Genomic DNA, 15,787 nt, shown 5'->3' with positions numbered 1-15,787 from the left:
GAAAAGTTAAATATTCGGTAGTAGGTACCACAAAAAACAGGTATCGATGTATTCTTTGCGTGTTGGTACCGAATTGGTACCAAAAGTATCGGTTCAGTTGGGCAGGCTAAATCAGGCCATATCTGACTCCAAACTTGCCTCATTTAATTTCCCTGGCACGGTTGAACAACGCTCTTGGTTTCACTACAGCTGTAGGGTTGTCACGAAGTTGTTTCGTCATGGCAGCCTTTTGCAGGATGTCTTCAAGCACTATTTTAAATGGCTCTTTTCATCAAACAGAAAACATTTTACATTTGCTTTACGCTTCAGAAGCACTTGACGCTTCTGAGGAAGGGTACAGGGAGTAGCCGAAACGTGTAAAGGAAAGGTAAAACTTTTTCTGTCTGACCAAAAGAACCATTTAAAATAGTAAACGGAAAAAAGAAGACAGCATGAACCTTCACAGTTCTCAGTTCAGTGCACACATTTTGTATATGTACATCAATGGAGGTGCATGTATCATCTTTAAGTTGGGCAATTTTGCCACGGAGAGCAGCGATGGCAGCCAGTAGTATCTCACAGTTCGGAGGGTCAGTCTCTTTGCTCTTCTGGGATAGTGGAGTCATTCGCATCCGAGGATAGCAAATCTTCAAATTTTCTTTTTTAAATATCATTTGTTTTCTGCTGGAGTTAAATTCAGACGTTGTCTTACAGTGTCTTATCACAGAATTTCAAATGCTTAGTGTGTAAATAAAATTAAAGTTGTCAGATCTATGTAAAACACGTCTCCTCTATCGATCAACAGCGCCCCCCTAACTACCTTTCTCATTCAACCGACAAGTACCCAGATTTTAATTGCATCATTTTGTTTTTTATATAGCTACCTGACAGGTGACCAACTTCGAAGTGAGTCTTCCACAGAGGCTTATGTGCGCTGTCTCCGCCTGGGATGTCGCTGTGTTGAATGTCAGTATATTCTATACTTCGACCATTCGAAATTTGTTTTCCCAATTGCGTTCTTATGTTTGTGTCTTTGGATGGTATTCCAATACAGTGGATTGCTGGGAAGGACCTGGAGAACCAATCATCTATCATGGTTGGACCAGGACGACCAAAATCAAGTTTGAAGATGTGGTCAAAGTCATCAATCAGCATGCATTTGTTACCTCAAAGTAAGTTCCATTTCATGCATTTACTGGGAATCTATTCTCCTCTCTTATTTTGTTTGTCGTTTTTGTCGTGTCCAATGTTGATATTGTCAATATATTTGTTTATGTATTTATCTATTAATTCATAATATTATGCATGTTTTTACATGTTATGCAACTGTTCCTCGCTACTACATAGTTCACCTATCGCGACCTCGGTGCATCGCGGATTTTTCTGAAAACAAATATTGCGGATATACAGTGGGGCAAAAAAATATTTAATCAGCCACCAATTGTGCAAGTTCTCCCACTTACACGATGAGAGATGGCTGTAATTTTCATCATAGGTACACTTAAATTATTTTGTTCAGCATTCTTGTGATCATTTTGACCCCACGGGGTGAGATCTTGCGTGGAGCCCCAGATCGAGGCCATTATTGACCAAATACTTGTTTTCCACCATAATTTGGAAATAAATTCTTTAAAAATCAGACAATGTGATTTTCTGGATTTTTTTCAATTTTGTCTCTCATAGTTGAATGAGACATGATGAAATATGATGAAAATTACAGGCATCCCTCATCTTTCAAGTGGGAGAACTTGCACAATTGGTGGCTGACTAAATATTTTTTTGCCCCACTGTATTCGGTGCATCGCAGCTTTTCGTGGCCGTCACTTGGAGCGCGGGGCTTTTTCTCCCCGTGTGACTTTACGGCACACTATTGGCCGGTAGGAGACCAATGGGAACATGTTGAACTGTATTCTTGCCGATGATTGGCTTAGAGCTGTAAGAGAAGCTCCAACCAGGCTTCATCGCAATTTACTGCTACGTATCCACTCCTCCACTTCGTTTGTGTCAGCAGAATCAGCAGCATCTCTGATTTGCGCTTCGTTTTGTTGTCATAAACGAGGCAGGACAACCAAATGTAACATGGGCTCTTTATTTGGGGAAAGTTTAAAGGAAACAAGGAGGTCTTGAATGCCAGCAGAGCAGGACTTAAAGGCAAGCTGACGAGCCGGTCAGTGACCTCACGTCGTGCCTCATCAAAGCAGAAGGGCATAGCAAGCTTTTTAAAGCTATTTTAAAAGTTTTTAAAGATACAACAAAGTGTTTAAAAGTATAATAAAGTGTTTAAAGATAAAATTATAGAAGTCTTGTGCGGATGCCCTCGCGCTGGGCAGCGGGGGCGCGGCAGCCGGTCAGCACGGCAAGAGCAGAGCGGAGCCGTTGCATGTTTACACTTTAAAATGACGAGTCGGCCAGCGGGCTGGTTTCATGCGGGCATCTCGTAACACAGCGGGTCAGGCAAACGAGAATCAGGTGGCAAACGTGCGTGTCAAAACAGTCAAAACTGTGAGGATTCATGATTAGCAGTTCTGTATTGGTGACGCGTGCCTCAGAGGTCAAGCGTGGAGGGCACATGAGCTGGCCGGCAGGGCGAGAGCAGAGACGTGACAGAGCCACGCACGAAGGAAAAATGTTCAGCCGTGCAGAAACAGTCGGGACAACGGCAGTGAGCGCAACCGCGCACATAGGAAAAAAGCACTGCCGTCCAGGATTTGGGCCAGCGGCCAGCAATGAGCACTAAGCGCAGGGCGTGCCTTTGAGCAATGTGCGGATGCCCTCGCGCTGGGCTGCCAGGGTGCTTCAGCCGGTCAGCACCACAAGAGCAGAGCAGAGCCATGACACATTTACACTTAAAAATGTTTAATGTTTAAAAATACAATAAAGTGTTTAAAAATAAAATTATAAATGTCTTGTGCGGATGGCCTCGCGCTGGGCTGCAGGGGCGCGTCAGCCGTTCAGCACGGCAAGAGCAGAGCGGAGCCGTGACACTTTAATTTTTTTTTAAAAAGTGTTTAAAATATAATAACGTATTTAAAAGTATAATAGAGTGTATAAAACTTATAAAAGTCTTGTGCGGATGCGCTCGGGCTGGGCCGCGGTTGGGGGGTGTCAGTCAGCCAGCACGCCAGAGAGGAGCCAGACACGTTTACACTTCAAAAAAGGTTCATAAAAGTCTTGTGTGGATATTGTAACAATATATTTACTCAAATTTATTTTCTTATTTATTTAAATAAATAAGAATGTTTCTGCAAGTCAGTTTGACTTTAAACATTTTACAAAAGTGTTTAAAAATACAGTGGAGCCTCAGTTTTCGACCACAATCCGTTCCAGAAGGCTGTTCGAGAAGTGAATTGTTCGAATTCCGAATCATGTTTTCCCATTACAAATAATGGGAAAAAAGTAATCTGTTCCAAGCAAAAAAAAACCCCGCCTTTTTTAAGCATTTTTTCATTTGCGCATTTTTGTCCGATCGCACAACTGCAGCGCACCGCCGAACGCGCAACCGTAGCGCGTCGCTGACTGCGCAACTGCACCGCCCTGGTTGCATTATTGTGACAATGCCGTCGCTGTAATTTAGAAAATATTTTTAAAGTCCTGATGTACTTTCTAAAATTTAAGTGGACCTCAGTGCGCAAGGAGCTTAATTTTGTCCAATCACGTAACTGCAGCGCACCGCCAAATGCACAACCGTAACGCGCCGCCGACCGCGCAACTGCACTGCGCTGGTCGCATTATTGTGATAGAGCGGTCGCTAAAATTTAGAAAATGTTTTTAAAGTCCTAATGGACTTTCCAAAATTTAAGTGGATCTCAGTGCGTAGGGAGCTTAATTTAGTCTGATCGCGCAACCGCAGCGCGCCGGGCGCTCACTGTCGCATTGCTTTAGGAGCGTCTTTGTGTTTTAGGATGGCTTTACTGCTGCCACTTACTTCCTTTGGAGGCATGATTAGAGTTTATGCAATCCTCAGAGTAACGAGAAAGTAAGAACGAACGGAGTCAGTTGGCATCTGGGTCCTCTCGCCTCATCTCGCGAGGTTCGTCCGACATCCGAAGCAAAACAATCGCAAATTTTTTATTCGAATACCGATTTGTTCGAGAACCGGGACGTTCAAAAACCGAGGGTCCACTGGAAAAAAAGTGTTTAAAAAAACAAGAAAATTTATAATAAAGGTTCATAAAAGTCTTGTGCAGTTATTGTAACAATATATTTACTTATTTATATTCTTTATTTTCCTATTTATTTAAATAAAGAATGTTTATGAAAATCAGTTTGACTTTAAAATGTGTACTTAAGTGTTTAAAAATACAAAAAACATTTAAAAGTACAATATAGAGTGTTTAAAAATACAATAAAATACAGGCTGTGTGAAGCAGAGGTATAACTAATGCGGGAAATTTTTAATTGCTGAATTGAATCAGCGTTATATTTTATTTCAGTGTTTTTGAATAATGCACCTGGCCTAATTAGTTTGCTGATGTGTTTGACCTTTTTTTCTTGAGAATTTTATTTATCAAGCACACTTCACTAATAAAAATGTGAATTTCAAATCTTCTCATCTTGGTGTATTAAACTGATTAGTGATGCATAACAATTTTGTCAGGTCTTACAATCCAAAATGCTTATATGGGGATCTTTTTCAGATCAGAGAATAAACCGTGATTAATGAGATTAATTAATGACAAATACTGTCATTAACTAGATTTTTTTTAATTGCGTGACAGCACTAGTAAAAACATATCAGATTTAAATGTAACGAGGATACCTTTTGCATATAAAAAAAGACTACAAGTAACACGTCCTATTTTTTATTTTAAAGAAAGTCAAAGATTAGAGCTTTTTTTTAAAAAAATGAGGTATATTGGTCAGCTGGGAGAGGCTCTAGCATGCCTGTAACCCTCGTGAGGAAAAGCGGTTCAGAAAATGATGGTTAGTTTTTATACATCAAAGTTTTTACCATAGTCTGTTTAAAACATTTCGGTACAACACGTTTAGCACGACGACTGTCTATAATCAAGCGAACGTTTAAATCCAATAACATCCCCAATTTCGTTGAAAAGGCAAGCAGTGACAACTTCAATAAATCAAATTGATTAATTTGTGAAGCAACTTCCTTCATAGTAGACAGGTGTGACAGACTCAAACTGATCAAATAAAATACAAAATAAAAAAGCAAATCAAGTGACTGTGATAGATAGGTCACAGGAAGCAGGTTAGATACCTTCTCTGATGATAGCAAATTTGTCCTCAGACGTCACATACACAACAGTGCTACTACTTTAAACTTTTTTCTCAGTGTAGTTTACACATTGTTTGACCTTCTGCCCTCTGGGAAGAGGTACAGGAGCCTGCGCTCCCGCACCACCAGACTCGCCAACAGCTTCATTCTCCATGCTGTTAGGACCCTGAACTCGCTACCCTCTTCTGCGTAGCGTGCTGCACTTTTGCGCTATTTTCTGGAATGTCTGCTGTACGCTCACTTGCTCCTTTTTGCTCCTCTTATTTATTTGTTGTGTTATTTATTCATTATTTATTCAGCACGCTGTTGTTTTACTTGATTGTCTATTGTGTGCCATGTCTTGTCACCGTGGGATAGCGGGGAACGAAATTTCGGTTTCTTTGTGTGTCTTTGGCATGTGAAGAAATTGACAATAAAGCTGACTTTGACTTTGACATTGTCATGTTTAGTTTACAATGACACTTTTTGATTGCACATTTTTCAGGTTCCCAGTCATTCTGTCTATAGAAGAACATTGCCCATTGGAGCAGCAACGGCACATGGCCCGCATCTTTCGAGAAGTATTTGGAGACAAACTGCTTCTTGAGCCCTTTGATTACATGGCTGAGCAGCTACCGTCACCCACACAATTGAAGGGCAAAATCATTCTCAAAGTAATGTGTGTGTGTGTGTGTGTGTGTGTGTGTGTGTGTGTGTGTGTGTGTGTGTGCGTGCATGCGTGCGTGCGTGCGTGCGTGCGTGTGTGCGTGCGTGCGTGCGTGCGTGCGGTTGGGGGGTAAAGTTTTATAAGAAATTTTGTCTGACAATACGATGTTGCTATTTGTGCATATGCAGCACAAGAAGCTCAATGTTGATGGGGGAGACACCAGTAAAGATTTCAGAACATGGCAGAAACAAGGAGACTTGGAGATGTGGGATCCTGTGAACCAGGTACTTTGAGTATATATATATATATATATATATATTTTTTTTTAAATGAACACCATGAAATGATTTATGTCATACGTGTCGGCATACAAGGAGGGATCAGTGCTGCGATTCATGAGCTGGTCCGTGGGCACTTCAAAAATAGACTGGGATTTTCCGAACAACTGGTTGCCATTTAACATTTAGCCATATTTAAAATAAGAATTTAATAAATTCTCTCGCTCTACTTAATGTATGGGAGTGGTAGTTTTTTCTATGCCTGAATCATAAAAACTTAAATAACTGTGCACTGTACACAGGCAACACTTTAAGTTAAATTAGTTTTTGTCGTGCAAGTACAAGTACAACCAGTTTAAATTGTTAATATTAAAACAGTTAAAGCACTCTTAACTGTAATGGCAAATGAAGACTCATCATCTCGTTGATTGAATGATTAACTGGTTGAACATAAAAGCATATTTGCAAGAAAGAAACGTAAGATCATCAGTAAATGTGTGCGCACTTTACATGTTCAATAGGAGTAGATAGAAGTACAACTTATCAAGTCCTACAATAATACACGGGTTACTGCAATAAACTGTTACAATAAAACAATATATTACTGCAATAAATTGTTACAGTATTACATTATTTATGAACAAAATCATCCAAAAATTAAACATAAAAACAAACAAGTGACACATAATACTCTCCTCTTAATCACAGGTATAAGTGTGGCTTTTAAATTCTTTCAATCATACATGCCATATAAAGGAAAGTAAATAAACAAAAACCTTATACACTGTATGTATGTATGTATGTATGTATGTATGTATGTATGTATGTATGTATGTATGTATGTATGTATGTATGTATGTATGTATGTATTGTCAAGTGGCATGGAAGTTCAGATGGCGCGTAATTGGGCATTGGATTTGGCCCAGGCAAATTGGCAATCCTAAAACATGTAGTAATTCCAAATTTCACCAGGAGATGGATGGAAACTAATAAATCTAATAAATTAAATTGTTTGCAATTGGGAAGACACGACCTGTTCGAACACGTAGCAACACACAATTTTGGAATATGATTTTGCTATGCCATAATTTTAATCTGTAACAGCTTGAGCAATATCATGATATATGTTAAAGTTAGAAGAACACATTATTATGGCTAAGTATGATTATGTGTTAAGTTGATCATTACTAGACAAGATGTATGTGTTATTGATGTTGCAATGTTTAATCGATATCCAACATGTATTTAACATTGTTGTTCCATCTATACATGAATGTATTAAGTTGAGAGGAGCCATTAAGGGTTAATAGTGATATTAGTGGTGATAATCGGCTGAAAGAACGAGCAAAACAGGAAACAGCTGCAGAGAACAGTCATGCGCAATGGTTGCTGTTTTGACCAAGGTTGCCAAGACAACCAGTGGTTCCCAGCTGAAAATCAGGTGAAGATTGCACAACTCTCACATATCAGCTGAGAAATCCGCTGGGACAGCATTAAAATATCAGCTGAAAAATCAGCTGAGACAGCAATACTAAAATATCAGCTGAGGTCATGCATTCCTAGCATACCAGACATTCCAAAGAGGTCATGCATTCCTCTCCAATGAGGTAATGCCAGAGGAGCTGACGAGCCTATTGGCTTGGCTTCGGACGAGAAAAGGGCTCTTCCTGGTCAGGGTGACGGCCCTGACGCTGCCCGGAGTAAAGAACGCTGTTTAGACGAAGATGGATTTTTCATTCTTTTTGAGATTGGACCAAAATCTACGAAGATGAATTTCTAGAGTCTTCGAATTGGACTTTGTCAAATTTTAAGCTTCGAATTGCACTTTGTCAAATTTTAAGCTTCGAGGAAGGTAGAGGAGACAGCCGCTTCTGGCAGCAAGGGAAAGTCAAAGTCAAAGTCAGCTTTATTGTCAATTTCTCCACATGCCAAAGACACACAAAGAAACCGAAATTTCGTTCCCCCCTATCCCACGGTGACAAGACATGGCTCACAACAGACAAACAAGTAAACAAGTATAACAAAAGCGTGCTGAATAAATAATGAATAAATAACACAATAAATAAATAAATAAATAAATAAATAAATAAATAAATAAATAAATAAATAAGAGGAGCAAAAAAAAAAGGAGTAAGTGCGCGTACAGCAGACATTCCCGAAAATAGCGCAACAGTGCCGCACACTACGCAGAAGGGGGTAGCGAGTTCTGGGCCCTAACACCCTGGAGAAAGAAGCTGTTGGCGAGTCTGGTGGTGCGGGAGCGCAGGCTCCTGTACCTCTTCCCAGAGGGCAGAAGGTCAAACAAAGAGTGAGCCGGGTGACTCACATCTCTGGCAATCGAGGTTGCCTTGCGGGCGAGATGGGAGGTGTAAATGTCCTTCAGGGAAAGACGCCAATGTAACGGCGTTGGCTAATCTCCTCATCGGCAGACCTTTCCTCTTTTTAAACAAAATTCAGATTTTGAAACAAAGGAGAACTGATCACTCGACTTGTTCAACCAAATAGCATTTTAGACCTTTTGTCTCCTCTTTTGCTCTGATATTGGTGAGTGGAATTATTGTTGTTTGTTCGAGTTGTAATTATTTTTCTTGCTAATTCATTAAATTACTTCTTAATCCTTAATTTGGTTATCGATTATTTCGTGTTAACTATGTTGAGCATGGTATTGTATGCAGTAATTAGAACTTTAAATTGTCTTTATTTCCATATCATAGTCATTCTTTAAATCTGCTCAATTCTTTTTAAAGTGAAGACAGCTTTAATCCTTAACATCAGGTATTGTCAGATCTGGTTCGAAATAGTTATCTTAAACTCAGCTAGGGCGAGTGTGTGCTAGTGTAAATTAACGAATCCCTGAAGTCTTAACAAAGACATCTAAATATATCCGAGATTTAACAAAAGCCCCAAATCAGAAGAGAGCCACCAGTAGGGCGCGGCCTCTCTGACGCCGTGGCTCGATCTTAGTTACCCTACACGAGCGTCGCTTGACTTTAAAGAGATTGGCGTCATAAAAAAGATTAGATTGATTCCTTCAGAATTAATTTAATGAAGGTGGTTAGCAACTCGGACGAGTCTCTTCACCCCCGGCTTATTTAACTCTCGTCTCCCCATGAGAGCTGCATTACGGCGGCGCAGGGACAAAGGAGAGTTTGGCCCTTTAAATGGAGAAGTCGCGTCACTTACGTTTGATAAGTGTAGATTTGACAGTATGTACATCTTTATGGCAAAACGATGTGACACATTTGTAGGTTTCATAAAATGCAATTAAATTAAAGAAACAAAAAACTTTTTTTTCATTTTCGAAAAGTACATATAATGCCATTTTGTTTCGTTTCATTTCATTTTCGTTTCCGAATAATGTCATTTTGGTATTACCGCTGCCACATTTTCTGGAGTTCTGGCGGTGCGAGGTCAGCCGATTGATTTTTGTTTCATTGCTGATCCACTGGCTCTGAAGTTAGTAACCCATAACAAGATAGAGGTTCGAGCAGGTACGGGATCATGTTTACCAAGTCTGAAGCACAAACGGAACACTCGTTGTGTTGCAGTTACAGATTCATTTTCAGAGATGGGACCAAGTCAAGTCTTAACCTTCAAGTCTCAAGTAAATCCCAAGTCATTTTTTTCTTGGGCAAGTCAAGTCAAGTCAAGTCCTTAAATAGGTCAAGTCAAGTCCAAGTCAACTCCTTAAATAGGTCAAGTCAAGTCCAAGTCAAGTCACCTTATTATTGCAATTTTACCCGCAGAATCAGATTTTAGTAGTGAAAAGACAATATATCAGTAACTTTAAGTAACCATCATTGTCCAATGTGTCTAACCTGTTTAAAAAATATGACAATAATTTTGATTTGCACTGTAATTACTGATATTCAGTAAAATACACCATGGAATCAAACAAAAAAGAAATTACCTCATACAATGATTTATTGACAGCTCAATCTAAACAAATGAACGTCTGCCGACAGTGTCTGACACATTTGAGTTGCAAATATGAAAAAATAATCAGAAAAAAATCTAAAAATAAAAAGAGCATTAGAAACATTTTATGTTTCATCTGTAACATCTGGAGACACCAGAGCTCTATAAACTTCAATTTTCAACATTGTCAGAAATTTTTTTGTTGCATATCTCGCATTGTGCTGTCCGTCTTTTGCCGTCATAAAAGTAATTGCGATAGCCGAAGGTGATGACTCGCGGTACCGCTCCCGCTGACATATCTGCGCGTGTCTGATATAAAGGGGCGTGATTCTCCAATAAACACGTTTGGTAGGTCGAGGGGGCACGACTGATTGATTGACAGGGTAGTGATCCAATCATGACAACGCCATTCTCAACCTGCGCTCCTACCGTGTTATCGATATTATTTTTTAAATGTATTATTAATTTTATATTAAAACTGAAAACGTAAACTAAATAACACTGAAGTCATTCAAGTCATCGTGTCTCAAGTCAAGTCAAGTCCCGAGTCTTTAACTTCCAAGTCCAAGTTGAGTCTCAAGTTTTTTCATTTTTTGTCAAGTCCAATTCATGTTAAGTAAAAAAAAAAGTTAAAGTCAGCTTTATTGTCAATTTCTTCACATGCCAAGACATACAAAGAGATCGAAATTACGTTTCCCACTATCCCACGGTGACAAGACACAGTACACAATATACATACAAGTAAACAACACAAAACGTAAAAACAAGAAGGCACAAACATTGAATAAATAAGAGCGATGAATAAGTAATAAATAAACAAATAACATAATAAATAAGAGGAGCAAAAATGGAGCAACTGAAACGCAACAAAATAACATTATTCGAAAACGAAAATGAAATGAAACGAAACAAAACAAATCGAAATGGTATTATATGTATGTACTTTTCGGAAAAAGAAAACAACAAATTTTTGTTTCTTTAATTTATTTTCATTTTATTAAACCTACAAATGTGTCAGATCATTTTGCCGGACCCTGTATAATCTTATCAATAATCTACACTTGTATAATAGATTCACCTGATTTATCAGGTGTAGTACGTATATTATTCATATCTATATCTGATTTACAGTGTATCTTTTGTGCACTTTATTTTTATATCTACTTTTGGACACAGAGAGTAAGTCACACCTTTTCAAATGGTTTTCAAAATTATTCCATAAATTAAAACCTTTGACAGAGACGGACATTTTCTTTATGTTGGTTCTTACTTACGGGGGTCGCAGGCGTGCTTGAGCCTTTCCCAGCAGTCATCAGGCAGTAGGTGAGGGACACCCTGAACTGGTTGCCAGCCAATCGCAGGACACACAGAGACAAACAACCATTCACACTCTAATTTAACATCTACAGCCAATTTGGAGTGCTCAATCGACCTACCATGCATGTTTCTGGGATGTGGGAGGAAACCGGAGACTTTACTCTGTTTAACTGCACACAGGGATTTCTATCATCTAGGCAACATTTGACCAATTTACATATACTATGCCAAACCTCTTTTACCATATCACTCTTGTTTGTGAATTATAATACACTGCTCAAAAAAATTAAAGGAACAGTTTTTTATCAGGATATGGCATGAAATAAATTAGACTTTTCTGATAAGGTTTTGGTCAGGTAGGTGGCAGAAGGGGTTGTTAATCAGTTTCAGCTTCATTGGTGTTGATGGAATTAACAACAGGTGCAGTAGAGGGGCAACAACGAGATGGTCCCCAAAACAGGACTGGTTTTGCAGGTGGAGGCCATTTCAAGTTCCTCCCTCTTGATCTTTTTTTAACTGTTTTTCCACAAGTGTTGGCTTTAGCTCGAGTCATTATCACGACTGGGAGCATGAGGCGATTTCTTAACCCTCCTGAAGTTGCACAGATTGTCCAACTCCTCCAGGATGGCACATCCATGCGTGCTGTTGCAAGAAGATTTGATGTGTCTCCCAGTACAATCTCCAGAGCATGGAGGAGATTCCAGGAGACAGGCATTTACTCTAGGAGAGCTGGACGGGGCCATAGACGGTCCTCATTCCATCAGCAGGACCGATATCTGCTACTTTGTGCAAGGAGGAACAGGTTGAGCACTGCCCAAGCCCTACAGAATGACCTCCAGCAGGCTACTGGTGTGAATGTCTCTGCCCAAACAGTCAGAAACAGACTTCAAGAGGGTGGCCTCAGGGCACAACGTCCTGTAGTGTGCCCTGTGATCATTGCTCAGCACCGTGGAGCTCGATTGGCATTTGCCACAGAACAGCAGAATTGGCAAGTCCGCCACTGGCGCCCTGTGCTTTTCACAAATGAGAGCAGGTTTACCTTGAGCACCTGTGATAGACGTGAACGGGTCTGGAGATGCCAAGGAGAGCGCTATGCTGCCTGCAACATCATTCAGCATGACTGGTTCAGTGGTGGGTCAGTGATGATCTGGGGAGGCATTTCCATGGAGGGACGAACAGACCTCTACAGGCTAGAGAACGGCAGTCTCACAGCCATTAAGTATCGGGGTGAAATCCTTGCACCCATGGTCAGACCCTACGCTGGTGCAGTAGGTCCTGGGTTCCTCCTGATCCACAACAATGCCCGGCCTCATGTGGCAAGAGTATGCAGACAGTATCTGGAGGATGAAGGAATTGACACAATTGAATGGTCCTCACGATCACCTGATCTAAACCCGATAGAACACCTCTGGGACATAATGTTTCGGTCCGTCAGACGCCGCCAGATTGCTCCTCAGACTTTACAGGAGCTTGCTGATGCCCTTAGACAGATCTGGGAGGACATCTCACAAGACACCATCCGTCGTCTCATTAGAAGCATGCCGTGACGTTGTCAAGCATGCATACAAGCTCGTGGGGGCCACACAAGATATTGAAAATTTGAGTTGCAGAAATTGAATTTAGGCAAAATGGACGAGCTTGCCACATCATTTTTTCACTTTAATTTTTGGGGTGTCTGTATACTGAGCCATCTGTAGGCTGAAAACTTTTATTTCCATCAAAAGATGTGGCATCCTTTTGTTTCTGAGACATTAAACTGTCCATATCAGTATAGATATCCAACTTTTTTTTCCACCATTGAAATCTGATATGTTTTCAAAGTGTTCCTTTAATTTTTTTGAGCAGTGTATATTATGATCTATGGTATCAAAGGCTTTTTTTTTGAGTCGATGAACGCCGATGAGTGTGACACAATAGCTTGCATGACGTGCAGAATCACACTTTTCCCCCACAGTGCAATGTTTCATGTTAAATTAAGACCAAAATCCAATTTTACAAGCTTTAAGGAGCTGAGCCTTTGAGGTACCATGATGTGCCAGTGTAAACTGTCAGAATCTTTGAACCCAACTTTTAAATGCCTTTTTTCAGCGGTGGAACAAGCACTACTGTGTCATCTCTGATGACATGCTGTACTATGCAGAAGAGTATGAAGAGGAAAAGGAAGACCTCAAGAAGGTAAAGGAATGTAAAGTTTACAGTTGGAAAATAAATTTGTTTTGAATGTAAAATTGAAAACCCACTAATATTCTTATTTGCAGTCAATTTTCACACCCCAAGCCAATCTACCAAAAACACAACAGAATAAGCAAGACAATGTTACATATTGTCCCAGTTCTTTTATCTTTAATGCTTGCTATGCTAATTATTATTACCAGGAGGCTGCCTTCTCAGTTTAACTATTTAATGTATGCCAGAAAGATCGATACACAGCTGTGGAGCTTTCTCTGCGAGATTGCGGAAGAAGGTCTAACCCCCACCTCCAAGGTTCCTATTCTTATACTCTGGGCCGCCTTTCTGCAAGAGGGCAACTCTGCCTAGCCTGTGTGATATTGTGTGACCTTGCAGTCTTAACTGAGATCAACTCCTACGTATGCGCAAAGAGTGGCATAGAGGAGGTAAAGCCAGTGAAGCAAGAGAATGGTCACGGTGATATAACGTCATAGCTAATCACATGTCCAAGAGACCTAATCCAACAACAAAATTGAAAGATAGGTAATTGGTCTTAGCTCCTTATTAATATGACCCGTTACGCTGGGTGAAAGCTGTTCAGCTAAGACTCTAAGATGGTAATAAAGTTGACAAAGAGGCTTTCTAACTAGGCTAAGGGCTAACAACATTGCAGATATGCCACCGCTGAACCTGGTTAATATTCACCCAATTGACAACAATATAAACACAATTAAACTCTGGATGAGCAGCTCCAGCACATGAAAAGCTGATGCACATGAAAACCCATGTGAATGATTTTCCTTATGGTGGTGGGATACAGATTAATTGCAAAAAACTGGCCAACACTTGGCCAGGCTAGATGGGCTCTAGCTTTCTTGCTTGGTCTCAGCACTAGCTCACTTCTCCTTACCTTTAGGTATCACTCCAGTAGTAAAAACATTTTTGATGTTGAATAGTTTCCTGCTTACAAACTGACAGTGACTTCACCATAAATGTTAGCAAACAAGAAAAGAAATGCATGCCAGTTTGGATAAGAAATGAATAAACAGTAAAAATCGTCACCAAAATTTAAAACATACAAAATGCTGAGGCAAGAGTGTTTCAAAAGACCATATAATCTCTTTTCATTTTCAACTACTGACTGGGAATTGATATATGTATTCTATTCAAGATCACTAAAGTAAAACCAATGTGTTTGTTTCCCAGTTCCAGGATTTCCATTGTTCTGAAACATGGTTTCATGGTGGCATTAAAAAGGGTCGTCTGATGGCAGAGCAAATGATTCACGATTACTGTACCAAAACAAGAGGACGAGATGGTACTTTTTTGGTCCGACAGAGTGATGCTGTTGCCACGGATTTCACCCTCTCCTTCTGGTAGAGTTCTCCATCCATCCATCCATCCATCCATCCATCCATCCATCCATCCATCCATCCATCCATCCATCCATCCATCCATCCATCCATCCATCCATCCATCCATCCATCCATCCATCCATCCATCCATCCATCCATCCATCCATCCATCCATCCATCCATCCATCCATCCATCCATAATAATAATAATGATTCATTAAATTTGTATAGCGCTTTTCAAAAACCCAAAGACGCTTACAGGGAAGAAGGCAAAGACAAACAGGAGGGGAGGGGTAGGGGGATGGGGAAGAGACAATGGGATAAAATTAAGACGAGGAAACCAGTTATGGGTAGGGGAGGTCAAAGGTTTGAGAGAAGAGGTAAGTTTTTAGACGAGACTTAAATATGGGGAGTGTGGGTGAGTCACAGACAGACTGAGGGAGAGAGTTCCAGAGTCGGGGTGAAGTGCAGGAGAAGGCTCTGTCCCCAAAGGATTCGAGTTTAGATTTTGGGACTGTCAGGCTTGAGGTGTTGGAGGATCGGAGGGGGCGGTTGGGACAGTCGGGGACAAGGAGGTCGGATAGGTAAGTGGGAGCCAGGTTGTGGAGGGCTTTGAAGGTGAGGAGGAGTATCTTGAAGATGATGCGCTCCTCAATGGGAAGCCAGTGAAGAGAGCGGAGAACAGGAGTGATATGTTCACGGGACCGGGTGTGGGTAAGGAGACGGGCAGCAGAGTTTTGGACTAGTAGCAGTCTATGGAGTGAGTGAGCAGTGATTCCAGTGAAAAGGGAGTTGCAGTAGTCAAGCCGGGATGAGATGAAGGCGTGGATGAGGGATTCAGCAGCAGGGAGAGAGAGGCAGTGCCGGATTTTGGCAATGTGTCGGAGGTGGA

The 15,787-nt window shown here is 40.6% G+C and overlaps 1 protein-coding gene across 4 annotated transcripts in view; it reads left to right on the top strand.

Moving 5' to 3' along the window:
* Positions 1–15,787, top strand: part of plcg2 (phospholipase C, gamma 2) — a 134,355-nt gene that overhangs the window by 59,851 nt on the left and 58,717 nt on the right. For all 4 annotated transcript variants that reach the window (XM_049722934.2, XM_049722930.2, XM_068650935.1 and 1 more), the window contains 6 exons: positions 860–945; positions 1,034–1,151; positions 5,697–5,865; positions 6,047–6,142; positions 13,460–13,546; positions 14,747–14,916. In XM_049722934.2, coding sequence (XP_049578891.1) covers positions 860–945; positions 1,034–1,151; positions 5,697–5,865; positions 6,047–6,142; positions 13,460–13,546; positions 14,747–14,916 — 726 coding nt within the window. The remainder of the gene's footprint in view (positions 1–859; positions 946–1,033; positions 1,152–5,696; positions 5,866–6,046; positions 6,143–13,459; positions 13,547–14,746; positions 14,917–15,787) is intronic.

This window comes from Syngnathus scovelli, chromosome 6, assembly GCF_024217435.2.
Source record: "Syngnathus scovelli strain Florida chromosome 6, RoL_Ssco_1.2, whole genome shotgun sequence".
NCBI lineage: Eukaryota > Metazoa > Chordata > Actinopteri > Syngnathiformes > Syngnathidae > Syngnathus > Syngnathus scovelli.
This window is presented reverse-complemented; position numbering and strand designations above follow the sequence as displayed.